Here is an 18,782-nt window from a genome sequence, read left to right on the forward strand (position 1 = left end):
AAGGATATATACAGCTACGTCTCAGCGTTCGTCTGTTATAGGACAACTGACAAACAAGCAGACACTAATTAGCTACTTGCTCTAGCTTTATTTAAAATTAACAGCAAGACAACTAGCAGTGAATGTGCTTTCACTGCTATTACCCAACGATCCCCTTTTTTAGACTAGGACGCATCTCCCTTTAACCATTCATTTAAAACAATTGACCCTTCGCAGGGAGCTTGATTGACAGGTGATCTGACCAATCATACTTCTTCGCCATTCAAAGCAGTCAGGAAAGTTAGTAGATTAACATTGGAGGATTTGAACTTGAAAAGCAGAGTGTACTGAGTGTACCTTCCCGCGGTTAAAACAACATTCCTCCTTGTGATCATTCATGTTTATTTTATGCTATAAATTAACTAGAAGGAAGAGATGATTGGAAAGGTGAGACTTTGTTTAATATGTTTAATGTCAAGTGTAACCAAAAAGTAACCTAGTCTGTCTTGTGTGTCAGCCCGTTATCATTGTTCTCTCTGCTCCGCGATGTATTTTTCACTGCGTGAGAACATGGTGGGGCGTGAGAGCGGTGTATCTTTTCAGACATAGCGACAGTAACTAAGGGGGTCGGGTCTTTGCGAACGGTCAATTGACCTGATATATTCTCTATGTTCATGAGTCTTCTGCACATCTCACTTAGGGGTTGTGCACACCAAAACTTTTACGCGCATGTTTTCAATTGTTTCTAATAGAAGCTCAGCGTTTTTCAAATAAGCCAGCAGCTAGTGGTTTTCTTCCTCGCTGAAAACCGGCGCCCTGCGGTTTTTCCGCGTTCAGTGCTGAGCGCCGAGGGTTGAAAAATATTCAACTTTGAGTGAAAAGCTCAGCTCGTCAATGTCAGTTCTCACACGGCCGTCCAATAACAGTGGAGAAGGGGCGGGACATTACCACAGCAACCAACCAGCTCACAGCTGAAGTATCACAGCTACCAAAGCGCTCGGCTGAAAAACAGCTGGCATTCGGCGTCCTCAATGCGTTTTCAGACACATTTAAAAGTTTTGGTGTGTCCAGCCCCTTATGCTGTTTTCCAAAGAATCAAATACAGTTGGAAACGACGTAGGTCCCGTACACACTGCATATTAATTCGGTTGTCACTTCACCTTTTAATGCTTAATCCTGTTCTGTACACACACAGTTCAGTAATTTACGGGACTCACAACCGCATTCTACAACCGAATTAACTTTTGCAAAATGCAGGTAGTGACAACCGAATTTACAAAAACTCTGCACAGTGTATACATAACCGAACTGAACAACTAGTAGTTAATCAAGTGTTTAAACGTTCATCATAAACAGGACAGGTCTCTCTTCTGAAAAAATAAATGCTTAGAAGAGGAAAAGTCTTCTGTATGCGCGGTTCAGAAAATGACAAAGGCACAAGCGTTTGCTGTGTGGCCAAATCTTGCACTAAAAAAACAGCGAACAAGAAAAATCCAATAATAAACCAAAATAAACCTCAAAGATCAAAATATTGGGACCAGCACCCTCACACTTTATTAACACCAAAAACTTGATCGCTTCATGAGCCAAAAGCCATAAACGGTTAAGCACCAAAACGATATTTACGTACAAAAAAGACGAGGACCTGGCAACACTGCAAGACCGCGCACTCCGCGCTGTGAAGCAGCCTCACAAACGCGTAAAATACACAACGCCAAGACGGAGGTTTGTTGCAAAACACAATGCTGTTATTATTTTGGTCAAAGCTGTGAGTGATAAGCACGTGAGACGGCAGAACGTTGCTGTTGTTATTTCTGTGTCAATCATCACATTTTCGGGAGTGAGTCCTGTTCTGTACAGACATGAAATGAACATTTAGGGGATTCACTCCCGCATTTAAATGCGGTTGTCACTCCCGAAAGTTTGCAGTGTGTACGAGACCGTAGACCATTAATAACATGGACTGTTAACAATTGTTTTTATTTAAACATTCTCTATGATAATAAATGTTTTAAAATAAAGCAATAAACCCCAAGAAGCAGTGGGCTACCAGTGCATTTTATAACAGCTAAGGGGGCTTGTTAGGCAAGACGCGAAGCGGAGCTAAACCCCCTTAGCTGTTATAAAATGCACTTGTAACCCACTGCTTTGCGGGGTTTATGGCGTTTATAAAACGGTTACACCATATGTATAGCAGGGTTTCACAAAATAAAACATAAATAAGTTGTAATTATATTAGTACAAATATTACTCTTCCGCCAAACAAAGTAGTTCCTCAGAATCAAGTGTGGCTGCAACAGAGCGCAGTTCACAAACATCACAGACGCAGCAAAGACACAATGAAAATATGATGAAAGACTGTGGTGTTTATTTTTATATATCAACATTCATCTAAAATATACATTAACATTTATATCGTTCAACTGTTGAAGTGATGATCAAATATGCTTGGAAGCATGCTTAACTCTTTCCCCGTCAGCGTTTTTTTTAAAGTTGCCACCCAGTTTTAGTTTAATGCCTTACAGAAAAATTATCTTCTTTAAATAAACATAAAATATTAAATGAAAGAACAGTCCATCCGCTTTCCAACAACAACAAAAAACGTTTCATCCTACCTTCATTTGTTCTCTTATCAGTTATCACCTCTCAAATTTTCAGCTAAAAGCGGAGATAATTCCATTTTTGTGAAGAACTTTTGTAAGAGATCAGATTCAGAGCCTGATCAAAACTTACACGTCACGCTAAATCCATGCGAGTGAATGCGTTAGTGTTTAAGTTGGGTAAGATTGCCATCTAGTGGATAATAGCGGAAATATCAATAAGACAAAAACAACTCAGAGAACGAGAACGTTTTCTCTTTATTGACGAAATGTTTTATTTATTGACATTTATCTGGATATCGCCATAATTGTGCAAAGGTAGAAAAATTAAAAAATGATTAAAGACTCTGGTGTTTATTTTCATAAATCAGTACGCAGCAACAGTGGCGCAGTGATACTTGTGATGCGGTCTGAACCGTGGGTTTACCGGGGTATTTTATCACGGCTTAGAACGCGTTTCAACCAATCAGAATGAAGAACCAGAATGAGCCTTTTTATAAAATATATTTTAATAACACGCGTTTGGCGGTTGTAGAGTTCTAATGACGGTGTTCAACTTTAACCGATGGTCTCACAGTTATATAATAACCGTCACATCCCTAGTTAAAATGTTATCACATTGATATTTTTGTGAGCGTTTTAGCTGGAGTAAGTTTCTTGTGTGTGATGAGTCTTAAGTAGACTGTAAGTTTGCTTTTGAATGCGTCTGCTAAATGACTAATTAGTTTGTAACTTCAGGGCTTATTTCTGTACGACTGAAATCTCATGTTTGGTTTATAAAACTTCTGTTTCACTGACAGAAAAGTGATATTGGAGAAAAGAAACAAGAAACTTTGAGAATTACCGCAAATGGGGGTTTAATCTCATGTGAAGAGTTTCATTTGACAAAACACCCCAAAATCTGACATCTTTCAGACACCAGACATATTTCAACTTCCATCAAACTTCAATTTATAGCATTCACCTGAGATTGTTCAAGTATGTCCCGATGATTGATAAGTACAGACTGAATGATAGGTATTGTGTTCTGTATCACCTTCAGTGCATAACAGCAGCTCAGATTGACTCCACATTTGTAACGATGTTAGATACGTACACACACTTGTCTAACAGTCTGAGGTCTATTAGAATGCACTTTGATTCTGTTTCCTCTTCTTTTGACATTCTCTGAAAATGCTGATTTTATGTCAGACTGCTTTTATGTCACCTGCGACTGCGTCTCTGATCTTCTCATCTCCATCCGCAATCCCTCAGGAAATACCTGACCGGAGCAATCAAACAGGATGTGTAGTTTTGATATAAACACCACGTACGCAACCAAAAACAAACAACATGCTGAGCTCTTAGTCAGTAATACACATTATTAAAAAGTTGTTTGATCGCCAGGTTCAGCTTGAGCCTTATTTGTCTGAGTTCAAAGAGAAACCACAGCATGTTATCAGTGTTGATAATCGTTTTTTTGAACATAGACTTTATTAAAGTACTCGAGACAACTTCATATGTTTAAAGGATTACTCTGAAATGGGTTAAAAGCCTCGATGAATGAAAAAAAAAAACGAATGCAAGCAATGCCTTTTAAAAACCATATTTACAACAGTTAACATTCCTCAATTTGTATTCATTGATTTATTTTTACATGCCATTCCAGCATCTATGGCTTTATTCATGATGAGAACTGGTTTATACACAAGTTAATGCACACAAGTTGGTCTATATACACACGGTGGGAAAGCACAATTCACCTAATCTGCATGTTTTTGGATCGTGGGAGGAAACCGGAGTACCCGGAGTACAACCCACTCTTATGGTGCTTTTCCATTGCATAGTACCCCACGGTTTGGGTTAGGTCGGGTCAGCTCACCTCATGGCTCAGTTAGCTTTTCCATCGAGTTTAGTAACACTTCGGAGTGGGATGGATTATAGGAGAGTAGTTATATTTGCGCTGCCTACTGCTGTGACAACATACAAGTGAGAGCGTTGTTGTACATTCCCATACATACGTTTATTTCTCAGTCCGCCACAAAATAAAAATTGACCACCACAAATAGATGTTTGCACATCGCATTGGTCTCTTCCTCTGTCTTACATGACAGTTTCTGTACAAACATCTGTGGCGTTAGTCAACCTGCTCCGCTGAGCCTCATTTAAGTTGCATTTATGCATAAATGAGAATGTGCGGGCCGCGAATGTGCTGTTACAAACTGCAAGTCTGGAAACAAATTGGTATGGTGTTCCTGATTCTCAACCTGTGGATATTTTTCATCCCTAAAAGAGTTTGGGAACTTATAGCAGAGCACAGATGACAACATGTTTGCTTGAGACAGCATAAGCTAGCACTTAGGTAAGTTAAAGCTAATCTTTTACATTCAATCGATGAAGCTGGTAGTGACGATTCTCTCAGACCAGTGATCAGTGATCTACAGTGTTTTCACGTCACGTTTTGGTATCAGCTCAGGTCACTTGGAACCCCGACTGAGGTGGTACTAAAATGTATCGGGTACTACGTACTGCACCCAGTGAAAAAGCTCACAAAAGTAAGCTGACCCAAACCAAACCGTGGGGTACTATGCAATGAAAAAGCACCATTACACACAGAAAGACCTCTCAACCCAGCCAGGGTTTGAACTGGGGATCTTCTTGCTTTGTGATCAACAGTCAGGCAAACTTAAAGGAACAGTATGTAAGAAATTTATATCAATTAATCATAAAATGGCCCTGATATGTCACTAGACATTAAGAAATCATTTTCATTTCAAATACTTATATCACTGACAACAGTGGCCTGGCCAGGATATTGTCATTCAAAAAGTGGATTTGCAGCCCTCAACTGATGTTTATGTTGTCATTTTGTGTATTGGCCACCAGTTGTGTGATTGCAGTACCAGTTTTAGCCACAAGTTTTGTGATTGCAATACCAGTCTTGGCCACAATCCTACATACTGTTCCTTTAAATCAAAATCTGAAGATGTCTTTTAATCCTCTTGAGCTGATCCTTCTCTGATGACATCAGCTAGACAGCTTAGGAGGGAGCATCCGTTAACTCCGCCCCCTCTAAGTTCTATTTCTGACTAAATACCAACTTTTTGATCCAATCAAATCACAGTGAAAAACAAAAGCCACGCCCACTAATTTTCTTATTTGATATTTAATTCTGAAATACACAACACATTCTCACTCCCCATGCAAGGGGTCAAAATCTGAAGCATGTTCAAACGCCTTCAGCGTCGGTATGAAAACGCGAAGGGTGCCCCATGCGTCACTATATCGACGAAATGGGAACTCCGTTGCTTTCATGCTAATTACTCAGCGTCGGATATAGACGAAAGGGAATCCCGGAAAGTGATGTCGTCACGTTATGCCGCTTCTGGACGGTAACTACTCAATTTTTTTCCCATTTTTAAACCATTGTCGCTTGGGGTTGGGGTTAGACTTGGGGTTCGGATGTCAGTTTAAGTATTGGTTTATACTTTTTGTCTTCTGATTTTTAAGCCATTGCTGCTTGGGGTTAGGGTTAGAGTTCGGGTTTGGGTTAGGATGTCTGTATTGGTTTATACTTTTTGTCTTCTGATTTTTAAACCATTGTCGCTTGGGGTTAGGGTTAGAGTTGGGTTTGGGTTAGGATGCAATTTTATGTAACAGAAAGTCGTTCTAACCCCAACCCCAAGCGACAATGGGAAAAAATTTGTAGTAGTTACCGTCCAGAAGCAGCATGATCCTGCCGATAGTAGCATAACGTGACGGCATCCCCTTCCGGGATTCCCTTTCATCTATATCCGACGCTGAGGGATTAGCATGAAAGCAACGGAGTTCCCATTTCGTCGATATAGTGACGCATAGGTGCACCCTTCGCGTCTTCATACTGACGCTGAAGGCGTTTGAACATGCTTCAGATTTTGATGCCTTGGGGAGTGAGAATGGGTTGAAATACATCACAACACAGAAGTAAAGTTGATAGCGAATTCTGGTTCACAGGGACTCTAAATCTGGAATTCTGTATTAAATTTGACATGGCTAAATATCTAAAAATACAAAGTTTTTTATCCATTTGCTCATCATTTTAATCTTAAGACAAAGGAAAAAAAACTTAATAAATAGTCTGTGACCTGTCTTTAAAAATAGCAGAGAGAAGATGGGATCAGTACTCTGGTTCTTCTGATCGATTGGCGGAAGAATGTCTCCACTGATCTAAATAACTTTGCTATAATTAAACCATCTCTCATCTACAAGCCTATGAAACATGAAACGTAAAGTTTTATATGTGTCATGCTCCTGATTATACTGAGAACAAGCATTAATAAATTTAACTTTAGTATAAATGTGGACTTTCTTATGCACTGTACATAATAGCACCTGTCCCTTATAGAAATTTTGGATTAGAGAGGCATAAGTTTTGAATTGAAGATATGCTGCCTTAAATGAGTCAGACTCATCCAAAGCGTAATGTGATTTGGATCCATTTTTCATATGGGACCTTTCCCATTACTTTATAAAGAATTCATAAATGTTCCAGCATCCCTGATACACTAAGGGACATTTAAACTAAATTTGATCAAATGTGAAGAATCTGTATCTAAGAAGAATGCTTTTCATTTATATAGTCATCGATATTCAAGTAGTGATACACTTATTTTAATTAAAGCGGCCAAAATATGCAAAATCAACTTTTGGAAGGTGTTAAGAAGGCCATAAATGTATATTGGCAGTGTGTGAACACAAACCCCTACAATGAAAAAAATCGACCCACTTTTTAAATTCCCCCTTAAACCAGAGCCTCATTAGACATGCTGTTTTGATTCTCTTGTTAATGTGACATCACAAAAACAAAGTCCCGCCCATAGCCACTGACTGACTGGTTAACTTTACAAAAGTATTTAGATTTTTTTTTGAAAGCACAAACAAAAAGCTCTGCCATTTTTAGTCTAGACTTTTATGAATTATAATGTCTGACCTTGAACCTGGAGATGCCCTGCCATGTTAGTCATGGTACACGCACATACCTGATAAAACGAAACTTCCTGTCAGATGAACATTCCTGTCAGTACTTTGCACCTTAAAAACGCGCTTTTATTACCGTCTGACAAGATTGTGAGACTATACCCCAATAAGTCATGTTTAAATGCTGTTTTCATAACTCTTAAGCAACTAAAATAAGTTATTGTGAAACAGATCTCAGTTCAGAGAAATGACCCGTCCTATCACAGACATCGTTCTGCTGTGCACATGTGCTCTGTTCTGATTGAGTTCAGCTGAAGGCTATATGGGGAGGCGCTTGCGGATTTTTGTTTCCCATGTAAAGAGCAGCATGCGTGGTGTCTCCTGCATCTGCCATGCTATCTTTTGACTGGCTGTATCTAGCTAAGTTAGAGGAGATTGACTCGCAGCACTCAACACGTGTTTTTTCCCACTTGGCGAGCCGACCGGACGTGACATGGGGGCGTGACACTTTTTTGCTCCCGTCCAATTGGGGGCATTTTGGACATGCTATTACAAATGATCCATGGGGTAGTTTGAGCTGAAACTTTACAGTAGGCGCACAAATAAAGAAACCTTGGCAACAATTTCAGGGCAAATAATGCATTCAAGCATACACATGGAATAAAGCATAATTTATGCATACATTTTCTTGTCAATAGATAATAAAATCCTCCCCAACACAAGCCACTCTGTGACCTAATAGACGGTGGGAACCCTGAGTGAGTGGGATGACAACAGAAGAGAAGATGTTCTCAAGGTGGACCGATATGTGCTAATTCTGAGAGGAAAAATACAATGAGTCATCCAACACATCAGAAAAAATAACAGCCTGCCTCGGGCCTTTATTGATGTCATGCATATGCAATTTGAGAAATTAGCAGATCAATGTTCTCCTCTCTAAGTGACCGACTCCCACCTTAAGAGCCTTCAGGCTGAGGGATAGTTCAACCTTAATGACTAACAAAGGCAGACTCTTTGCAATTCCTTCGCTGAAATAGTGCTTGACAAATCATTATGTTTTATCTTTTCTCCACAGTCTTATGTAAGATGTTTACAGATTGATCTCTAAGAAAGTTGTGCAACTCATGTCATTTCTAAAGTAGAACTTGGACTTCACCTAGTGGCGGTTCTAACTTTTGTGGCGCCCTTGGCGATTTTTAACAACAAAAGTAAATAATTATTACAAACAAAGAAGCACTTTAACCAAAAAGCACACAAAATATATTTCTCTGATTTCACACTAAAAACTAAACCTTCCTATTCCCTGACTTCTCTTACAGTTTTTGATGGAAAGTTATCAATCATCATAGGAAATCTGCCCAGAGATTACAGGGTTAATTCATATGATAGCAGGGCCACTGAGGTTTTCTTGTAAAGGGCCTGTGAATGTGCATTGTGCACTCCCTGTGCAACAGGTTAATTGACAGCACGGTGACATGAAGTAAATGGTAAAAGTCCCAGTGCTGCCACTTACTAAATGCCGCCATGGGCCAAAGTCAGGTTTAACCTCTGCAGTACTCTGATGCTACAGATAGTGTATGTATTCCACAAACATACAGTGAAGAAATCTTTCTGTGTTTTTGTGTGTGTGTACAGAGTGTAAAGACACCTTTCAGTGAACTGGTTGATGGGGGGCCGTTGTTCGAGGTGGAGGAAAATGTGGAGAGTGATGGCCAAGCTTTCCTGTCAGAGATCAGCGAGGAAGACGTGGAGATCCTGAGGCAAAGAGAAGAAGCAATCCTTCAGATTGAGGTAGTAGATCCTACTTCAATTGATTAGCCACACCCACAAAGTCAAAACATGTTATAAACAAGCTCCGCCCATCTTCGTATACTGTCAATGAATGGTCCCTACGATGTACATATTGGTACCCAATGTGTACACATCTACACCATTGATTGTAAAAATCCTACCCATAGGTTTGTAAAGAGCTTTGAAACCAATAGTTAGCAGTGCCGTCAGCATCTTGGCAGCGCGTCACCATGCATCACTCACTGATAAACAAAAATGGTTGAAGAGGTGGGACGTGAGTGAAGCTGAGGTGGTTGGTTGCTGCAACCACGCCAGCCCACTGTAGCTAGTCGGTAGTGACAGCAGTGGCAGTTCCCCTGTCACTCAAGTGGCCATGCCCTTAATTATGCAAAGCTTTAAAGGAATAGTCCATTTTCTTAAAAGAAAATCCAGATAATTTACTCACCACCATGTCATCCAAAATGTTGATGTCTTTCTTTTGAGGAAAACAAAATTTTGCAGAATTGTTCTCACTTTAATGGACACCAACACTTAACACTTAACTCAACACGTAACAGTTTTTTTCAACGGAGTTTCAAAGGACTATAAATGATCCCAAACGAGGCATAAGGGTCTTATCTAGCGAAACGATTGACATTTTTGACAATAAAAATAACAAATATACACTTTTAAACCACAATTTTTCTGTAAACCGCACACCTAACCTGTCAAATGTCTTAAAAATAGGCACCAGAGCAATGTTTGTGGTAACTGTGGTATAAGTGGAATAATTGACTCCAGTCCTTTAAATTATTTGAAAATAATGCAAACCTACGGTGTAACAGCACGACACAAAGCTTTTCTTATAATGCAATGGTAATGAATTAAATTTACTTTGTTACATTTATATATATATACTTGAGGCTGCGAGCGTTGCGAGAGGTGGCTACGCACACACCCGATCACAAGGTTGTGTGAGCTATCGGAGGCGGATCACGTGTGGCCTCAAGTTCGCTCTATGTTTTCACTCCAAGAGGTCAAAAAGAATAGTTTCATAATGCGATGCATGCTTTGTGCACCAAATCAAACTGACATCTCAGCGTACAGGAGTTCAAGCTCCAACCTGAAACAACACGTGGCGGTAAGTGTAAGTGATGATTTGAACACTATCCCGTTTAATCCCACCGGTCACAATTGTGATTGTGTCTCTTTTCTTATTTCTGAAAGCTCTGAAAGATGAAAGTGTTGATGTTGGCTCTGGGCAAGAAATTAAACTTTTAAATGAAAAAATAGATTGTCTTGATTAAAATGCATCAATGTCATGTGACTAACGTGAATGGTCACATGACCAGATCAGTTTATTTCCTGCTTGCACATCTAGAAGAAGATGTCTACCTCAGACTACTACAAAAAGAAGTAAAACATCTTAATTAACAAATATTTTGTAGGTGGGGTCTACTACAGATATATTTTGAGGATTTTTTAATGGTCACAATTGTGATTGGTAGTATAACACACTGTTTCTAATGTAAGTATGTCTCATTGAATTTGAATGAAGTCTGACTATGCTGTTTCCCACTGGTCACTATTGTGACCGAGTATAAAACCTAATATTTCACTAACTCAACCAACATAAAATCAAAGAAGGCATAAAGTTTGTGTGTTAGGGAGGTCTAAGGAGTAAATTGCATGTATTTAAATTCCAAGAAAAAAAAATTGGGATTAAACGGGCTATTATTGGTAACTATGGGCACATTTACCTTACTGTAATACTACATCACACACTGTCCGAGTGTTTTTGTCATATGTGGAAGCAGTGACAAATCCTGTAAATTTTAAGAACAACACACATTAACATCTGCTCATTTCCATATCATTTCCCCACAAAACTAACAAACTAAACAGCATAATGTAACGACGTCTTGCATTAATACACAAATACACCACAATACACATCACTAAAGTGTAGAAAATACATACAAATAAAAACGGGATTATATTTGATTTAAAGATGCAATTTGTATCATCTGCGCCGCTAGATGGCGCCAGATCAAATCAAGAACAATGACGTTGTTTAATGGCGCTCTGAAGCAGCGTGGAATTATGGGATTTGTAGTCTTTAACTCAACCACTGATGGCCATCAATCAGACGCGAGCGAGAAATCACGTTGATGGATAAGGTAATCAAGTCTTATAAATGTTGCGTTTGATGACATTGTTTATTTCATTATGTAAGTTTATATGTGATGTTCAAAACGAAATTGTTAGTCATAGATGTTACAGTAATTAGTCCAAATTCGATGGTTAACACAGCACAGAATTAAGTTTTCAACTTACAATCTACAATGATTTTTCACATAATGTATTGACAGTACAAATCTTATTGTGAAGATTATATTGCTATATTGCTGTACCTCTTGATGTGCATATCGCCCGTGGGAGACGCGCTGATCACAATCTACACACTAATGTTGTGATCAATATAATAGCATACGTTTTTTGAAGGGTTACGAATCAAAACAACTCACCCATCGCGTAAAACACAAGCAGGATCAGAATCTCTGTCTAGTTAAATGTTGTCGCGAAGCTCTTCTCCATCCAGATAATGCAACACCAAATTGATCCTCATTCTCGTTTTGTTCCAAACTCTTCTTGGGTCGTTTGGTTGGCCCGTGCTGACACAACCAGCGGCAGACGGTAAAGAGTAACTTAATCCATAAGTCCATAAGCAAGCGCGTAGCCCGACAGGCACTAACGCATAGTTTCGCATTTGTCCACAACACTGGGTGCGTCCGAAAACTCAAGGCAGTGACTTGTTGCCTCGCTGCCTCATGAGGAAATGACTTCGGAGGCATGAAGGCAGCTCAGAGAAAGGCTTTCCGACGCACTTCAAAGGCAGCGTGTTTGAAATATAAACAGAGAGCACCTTTGTGATAACTAATCACATATTTGAAAACTACAATACTAATTTCTCGCTAGAAATGCAATTAAAATGTGTAAAAAGTGAAAATATACCTTTATTTACACAAAATTTGTGCTCCAGTCGCTTCCTTGGCCGCCATTTTATTTTTTCGAACTCGGCCACTGTTGTCATGTGGTTTTTACGTCAGTAAAGGCGGTGACAAAGGGTCACATGGATATTAACATCATTGACAGAAGACTGCACTGCCCCGTGTCAAAGTTTTAAATGGAAATTTTCTCACGATTTACAAGTAGTTGAAAACATTACAGATATTGATAGTAATCAGCTGGACAAAATATATAACACTGGCCTAGTGGTTTTTGGACATTTTACTGCAAATATCTTACAAATTGCACCTTTAAATCCTTCCTAAAGAATGCATATATACTTATAAAATAAAATATTTGTATTATATATTATAATAAATGTAGAGTTGATTTGCAAAAACAGATAAGTTCCATATGAAATTCTAAAATTAGCATTTTTATCAAGCTCCTGTAATTGCACTTTAAAGGCAATGAAATAACATATACATATAAAAACATGATAACAAATAGACACACTTTAAACACAGCTTTTTTGTTCACTGTTAGCTTGTGTAAAGGCAGATACTGACAAGTTTGTGTTGTGAACGTGAAAATAAAGACACAGTCAACTGTCAGAAAACAGTGTTTAAGTGTGTGTGTGATATTTTTAATGACACATTAAGTGATGTTTCAGGACTGATATAGGCTGCTTTACTTTAACCTAGGTTTATAAGCAATATAAGCAGAACAATGAGACTTTCAAGGAGAGGTTTGTGAAAGCCCTTCAAGTAGTCTGAAATTCAGTGTCTTTACGCGTCTTTTTAGATCGGAAGTAACGAGTAACTAACTACTTGAGTAGTTTTTTCATTTAATACTTTTTTTTACTTTTACTCAAGTAAATAATTAGAGTTTTACTTGTACTTTTACTTGAGTACAGGTTTTGGGTACTCTACCCACCTCTTTTCTTTATGTGTATAGTTCTTCATAGGTGCTAAATAGGTGCCATATAGCACTAAAATGGTTTCTCTATGAGTACAAGCTTCTGGTGCTATTTAACACCAATTTTACTGTGAGTGTATACTTACTTTATAAATAAATTAAAAATGTGTTGGTTTAATATTACAACATGTGCATAATGGTGCAAAATGTGGCTATTCCAACAACTTAATAGATGTGTTTATCCATTTATGTGTTAAAACACATGCAAAAGCTTGCATAAGATATCAGATTTTTAGTGTTTCTCTCTATGCAGTGTTTTGACAGTGTTAAATGCCAAAATATTGTTTCGTACGACTCTTTGTTCAACTGTGTAAGGATGAATGGATATTTTTATAACCCCTCACAGAAAAGCACTTTAACTTTGTTATCTGTCCCTAACAAACTCACACGTAATATCTGTACGGTTGCCGTGCTTTGCAGAAAACATTGTCCTTCTTCCAGCACTCCAGGCATTGTTAAAAAAAATTTTTTTTAAGGAAATATCAGTACATCACTTATTTCCTTGTGCATAAACAAAACCTCTGCAGAAGCCTATTTGTAGTATCTGCCATTATCTTTAGTGACTGTTCTTTTAAACATGCCCAAAATTCCCCGACTCAATAAAACAGTTTGTTCTGCTGTTCAGAGAAGCAGAAGGCAGCTAAAGAAAACAGCATTGCAAGACTATCGAAGCATGTCCCGTGTGTGGCCAAACAGCTGTTTTGCTCCATATGTGCGTTCACACAGATGTGAACCTGCTATGATGGGGTCATCGTATTGTTCTGTGACATCAGCTTGGTCTGATTTCAAAACCATTTTTTTGGACACCGAGCATGTGCTGTTCTTTATTGATGCTGTGTGTTTAAAGTGGGAATGGGAGCCAGAAGTAAATGTAGCCTGTCATAATTATTGACAGGGGTAGAAGAATAGATAGAAAGTGAGTCACACAGATGGCATTGTCAAAACAAATGCCTCTTTCTGGTTTGAATAGCTCAGAGCTGGAAAAACGAGTGGGATTGCATGTGCTAATGACCAATGACAACCTTGAGAAGAGGTTGGAATTAAGATGTATGGTGTTTCGAAGCTGAAGACCTGTCTGAAGTTCATAGACACTCGGTTAATAATGCATCTACCGCATCTGCTTAATAGACAGGCATCAAACACTCTCGTATCCCTATGCCATTGTAATAAATTCCCATTCGTCACGTAGACAAAACATGAAAAGCTTGAACAAAACCGACAGCTTATTTTACTTAAGCACAAATTGGACTGGGTTTTTCGGATGATTGAAAAGGTGATGAAGATGAGTTTGTGCTCCAGAAGCTCTGATGCAAGTTCTAGAGATGTCATCGGCCCCCGGGGCCGAGCCAAGCTGATCATATCTGACAATGTGCTCCCTGCGTCTCCACAACCTCCAGCCTGCCCCACATCGGCGTTTTTAGCCTTTCCCTCTCTCTCTTTCACTGTTAAACAGCGTCCCAAGGGAAATAGAGAAGATGGAATGTCTGTTATCCGTGTAAAGCACAATCAGTTTCCCTCCGAAAAGCTGATCTCTCCTCTTCAGTAGTTCGCATTTACTCAGGCGGCATGTGCGTTCATCCGAAGCTTTCTCCTGGAGATGCGCAAGAACGAACGGCACAGATAGAGGACACAAAGGTTGAGCGTGCCGTTATGGATTCTCATTCTTGATTTTCCATGTGGCCACCCACAAGGGTAATGAATTGTACCACTGTATTAACTAATTCAATTTGGATATGACACATTTAGAGGAAGGAGCTGGGCTCTGCCCTCCCCCCTCTATGACACCAACCCCAGGCGTACCTCTGACACGTTGGCACCGGCTATCATTTCATCAAAATGAATTCTTGAAAAAAGGAAAACGCAGGGCATGACAAAGGACACATTTCAAGGGGAATCTGAAATCAACGCCTGGCCCATCCCAGAAAAAAAATACACACACGTGTCTGCCCTGCAAATGCGTTCAGAGCATCTCATTTGCCCTTCAGTGGGAAATAAAAGTTTCAAGCTTGGTGCAGCCACAGTAAACCACGCTAATGGCAGATGAGCGCCTCTGTAACTGTCTGATATGTCTTTGCTTACGAATTGCTGGTTGAGTTATGACTCCTAAATCTGGATGTTTAGATTGAAAGTGTCTGGGATAGATTTGAAGCCACTTTTTACTAAAAAACTTTCTAAAATGTGCTTAGGGCAGGAAAGATGGTTTCTTAGTTGTTTCTTCTAAAAAGATTAGTCCATTATCTTTTCCAAAATCCAGATAATTTACTCACCACCATGTCATCCAAAATGTTGATTTCTTTCTTTGTTTAGTCGAGAAGAAATTATGTTTTTTGAGGAAAACATTCCAGGATTTTTCTCATTTTAATGCAGACTCTAAAAGATCCCAAACGAGGCATAAAGGTCTTATCTAGCGAAAAAATTTCATTTTTGACAAGAAAAATAAAAAATATGCACTTTTAAACCACAACTTCTCGTCTTCCTCTGGTCATGTGACGCACCAGCGCGACCTCACGTAATTGCGTCATCACGTCAAGAGGTAACTGATGACGAATGCGAAACTACGCCCCAGTGTTTACAAGTGTGGAGAAAGAGGACCGTTCAGAAGTTGTTGTATGTCGAATGATACAGATTAATGTCTTTGCCTCAGTTTATTGTTTAAAATGGTCCGCAAATGTGCGTTTCATATATGTAACACGTGACCTTTCGACGTCACTACGCAATTAGGTGAGGTCGCGCTGGCGCTTCACAGCACCGGAGATATATGAGAAGTTGTGGTTTAAAAGTGCATATTTTTTATTTTACTTGTCAAAAATAACAATCGTTTCACTAGATAAGACCCTTCGCTTGTGATCGTTAAGAGTCTTTTGAAACTCCGTTGAAAAAAACTGTTAAGTGTTGAGTTAAGTGTTAAGTGTTGAGGTCTATTAAAGTCCATTAAAATGAGAAAAATCCTGGAATGTTTTCCTCAAAAAACATAATTTCTTCTCGACTGAACAAAGAATGACATCAACATTTTTGATGACATGGTGGTGAGTAAATTATCTGGATTTTTTCTAAGAAAATCAACTAATCCTTTAATAGTGCGTTCACACCAGACGCGGAAGAGGCGGCAAGCGCGACTGATTTACATGTTAAGTCAATGCAAAGACGCGAATAGGCACCCTGCAGCACGTTAAGCGCGAATGTCGCAGAAGGTGCAGCGCGGAGTTGAAAATTCTGAACTTTGGCGGATTTTTGTGCAGCGTTAACCAATCAGGAGCTTGTTCTAGCAGTGACATGATTACAGGAAGCGAGCGGAGGCAGAAAAAACAAAAAAACAATGGAGGACAATCATCATCATCACTACACAAGCCATCTTCGTACTTTTATAGGAATTAAAAGGATCTTGTTTGGAAAAAAGTGAGTGAGGAGCTTGAACAATCTGATAAGTTTACTCAATTTGAGCTATATAAGCCCCTCCTATGACACAAAATTTACGCGTGAATGTCTCGCTTGACTAGAATTTTGCGAATGAACAAGTAAACTCAAAATGTTCAAAAGTCCAATTACGCGCAAATGGCGTTTTTTGGCCGCCTCTTCCGCGTCTGGTGTGAACGCACAGTAAGAGCAAATGAGATTTTGAGACATTGAGCTTTCTCCTGTTAGCAGCACAAAAGATCAAGAGTTTGAAACTTGGCGACACACACACTGATAAAAAATTCATACGTTGTAATGCATTCTAAGTTGCTTTGAAAAAATACATAAATGTAAATTAGATTTTAGTCATACCGCCCACCCCTAAATCTATACTTCTTCCCATACCATTTTTGTTCAAATATGCAGTTAACTTTAATGTAAAAGCTGTAAAATCTGGATTGTGTCAACAGTTATTCTAATTTTCTTTTAAGGACATCTGAATCTGAGAGTAAGTTGATGCCTAAATAAAACTAAACTGAGGACTGCATTAAATCTCTTGAGCTATGAAAAAGCAACCTTCGAGGATTAAAACAGTTAATTGAGCGGCCACATCATAATGCACGACTGTGTCTCTTTGTGGCTATAAACCCATACACACAGTTACGTGACTAGACATCCACAAAGACGTTGGTGTGTGTTTTTGTACTTTGTGTTCTTTTGCATGTATGTTGTGGTGTGTATGCTTAGTCAAAGCACGTCCCATGTTGATCTACTTTGATGCAGCGAGGCAAAGATGGTGTTATTCTTATAACAAACAACTCTGAGTCTGTGGGTGTGCTCTCTCTCTCTCTCTCTCTCTCTCTCTCCATCTCTTACTCACTTTCTCTGAGTTCACCCACAGCTGTGTGGAACAAACGTGGATTTTTATTTTTTGTTAATAACTTTTCGACGTGTGCTCTTTTGCCGTTGTGGGAGGAACCATATTAAAATACTTTTACAGTATTTCCTGTACTCCTGTTGAATCAGCAGTTCCTAAATGAGTTTTATTTTTAGTGAATTAAAAACAAATGACTCATGAATCAGTTGATGCTGTTACTGAATTAATTGCACCCACTTAAGAATACTAAGAATGTGTTATAAGTTATAAGTACTTAAAGGGATAGTTCACCCAAAAATAAATAAAAATCATGCCATGATTTACTTGTCCTGAAGTTGTTCCAAACCAGTTTATATTTCTTTTTTCTTCTGAACTCAAAGGTATATAAAGAAGTGGCAGCTCGTGACTGCTCTTCTGACGGGCGCAAATTCAAAACATGTGTTCGGAGTGTCATGTGTGTTGCCCGTATTTTCAAAATGTGTGTTTGTTGCGTCATGTGAACCATGTGCATCACGTGTTTTGTCAAAATAAGTGCCTGCTGCACACTCGTCAAAACCGCTTATTTTTAAAAGACACGTGATGCACATAGGTTCACTTAACGTGCAGAACACACATTTTGAAATTACGAACCACACACACATGACGGGCTACATACATGTTGTGACGAACTTCGCATTGTGCGCCCACGGAAAAAGAAGTCACCGGCCACCACTGATATAAAGATATTTATAAGCAGAAACCGGAGCACCACTGACTTCCATAGTAGGACAAAAATATTATGTAAGTCAATGTTGCTCCAGAACTGTTTTCACAATTTTTAGGTGAACCATCCCATCAGCTTGTGATGCCTACAATACACTCACCTAAAGGATTATTAGGAACACCTGTTCAATTTCTCATTAATGCAATGGTGTCATGGTGTGGGGAATGTTTTCTTGGCACACTTTAGGCCCCTAAATGTCACGGCCTACCTGAGCATTGTTTGTGACCATGTCCATCCCTTTATGACCACCATGTACCAATCCTCTGATGGCTACTTCCAGCAGGATAATGCACCATGTCACAAAGCACAAATCATTTCAAATTGGTTTCTTGAACATGAAAATAAGTTCCCTGTACTAAAATTACCCCCACACTCACCAGATCTTAACCTAATAGAGCATCTTTGGGATGTGGTGGAACGGGAGCCTGCCCTGGAAGTACATCCCACAAATCTCCATCAATATGGGCCAACAGTTCTA

At 39.1% G+C, this 18,782-nt stretch overlaps 1 protein-coding gene across 5 annotated transcripts in view; it reads left to right on the plus strand.

Moving 5' to 3' along the window:
* The window catches only part of tsnare1 (T-SNARE Domain Containing 1), a 291,014-nt gene that overhangs the window by 85,619 nt on the left and 186,613 nt on the right, over positions 1–18,782 (plus strand). For all 5 annotated transcript variants that reach the window (XR_012371599.1, XM_073872360.1, XM_073872362.1 and 2 more), the window contains exon 9: positions 9,150–9,305. Coding sequence is in view for 4 of the 5 variants with exons in the window: in XM_073872360.1 (XP_073728461.1) it covers positions 9,150–9,305 (156 nt within the window). In the remaining variant the exon portion in view is untranslated. The remainder of the gene's footprint in view (positions 1–9,149; positions 9,306–18,782) is intronic.

The sequence above is a fragment of the Misgurnus anguillicaudatus genome, chromosome 10, assembly GCF_027580225.2.
Source record: "Misgurnus anguillicaudatus chromosome 10, ASM2758022v2, whole genome shotgun sequence".
NCBI lineage: Eukaryota > Metazoa > Chordata > Actinopteri > Cypriniformes > Cobitidae > Misgurnus > Misgurnus anguillicaudatus.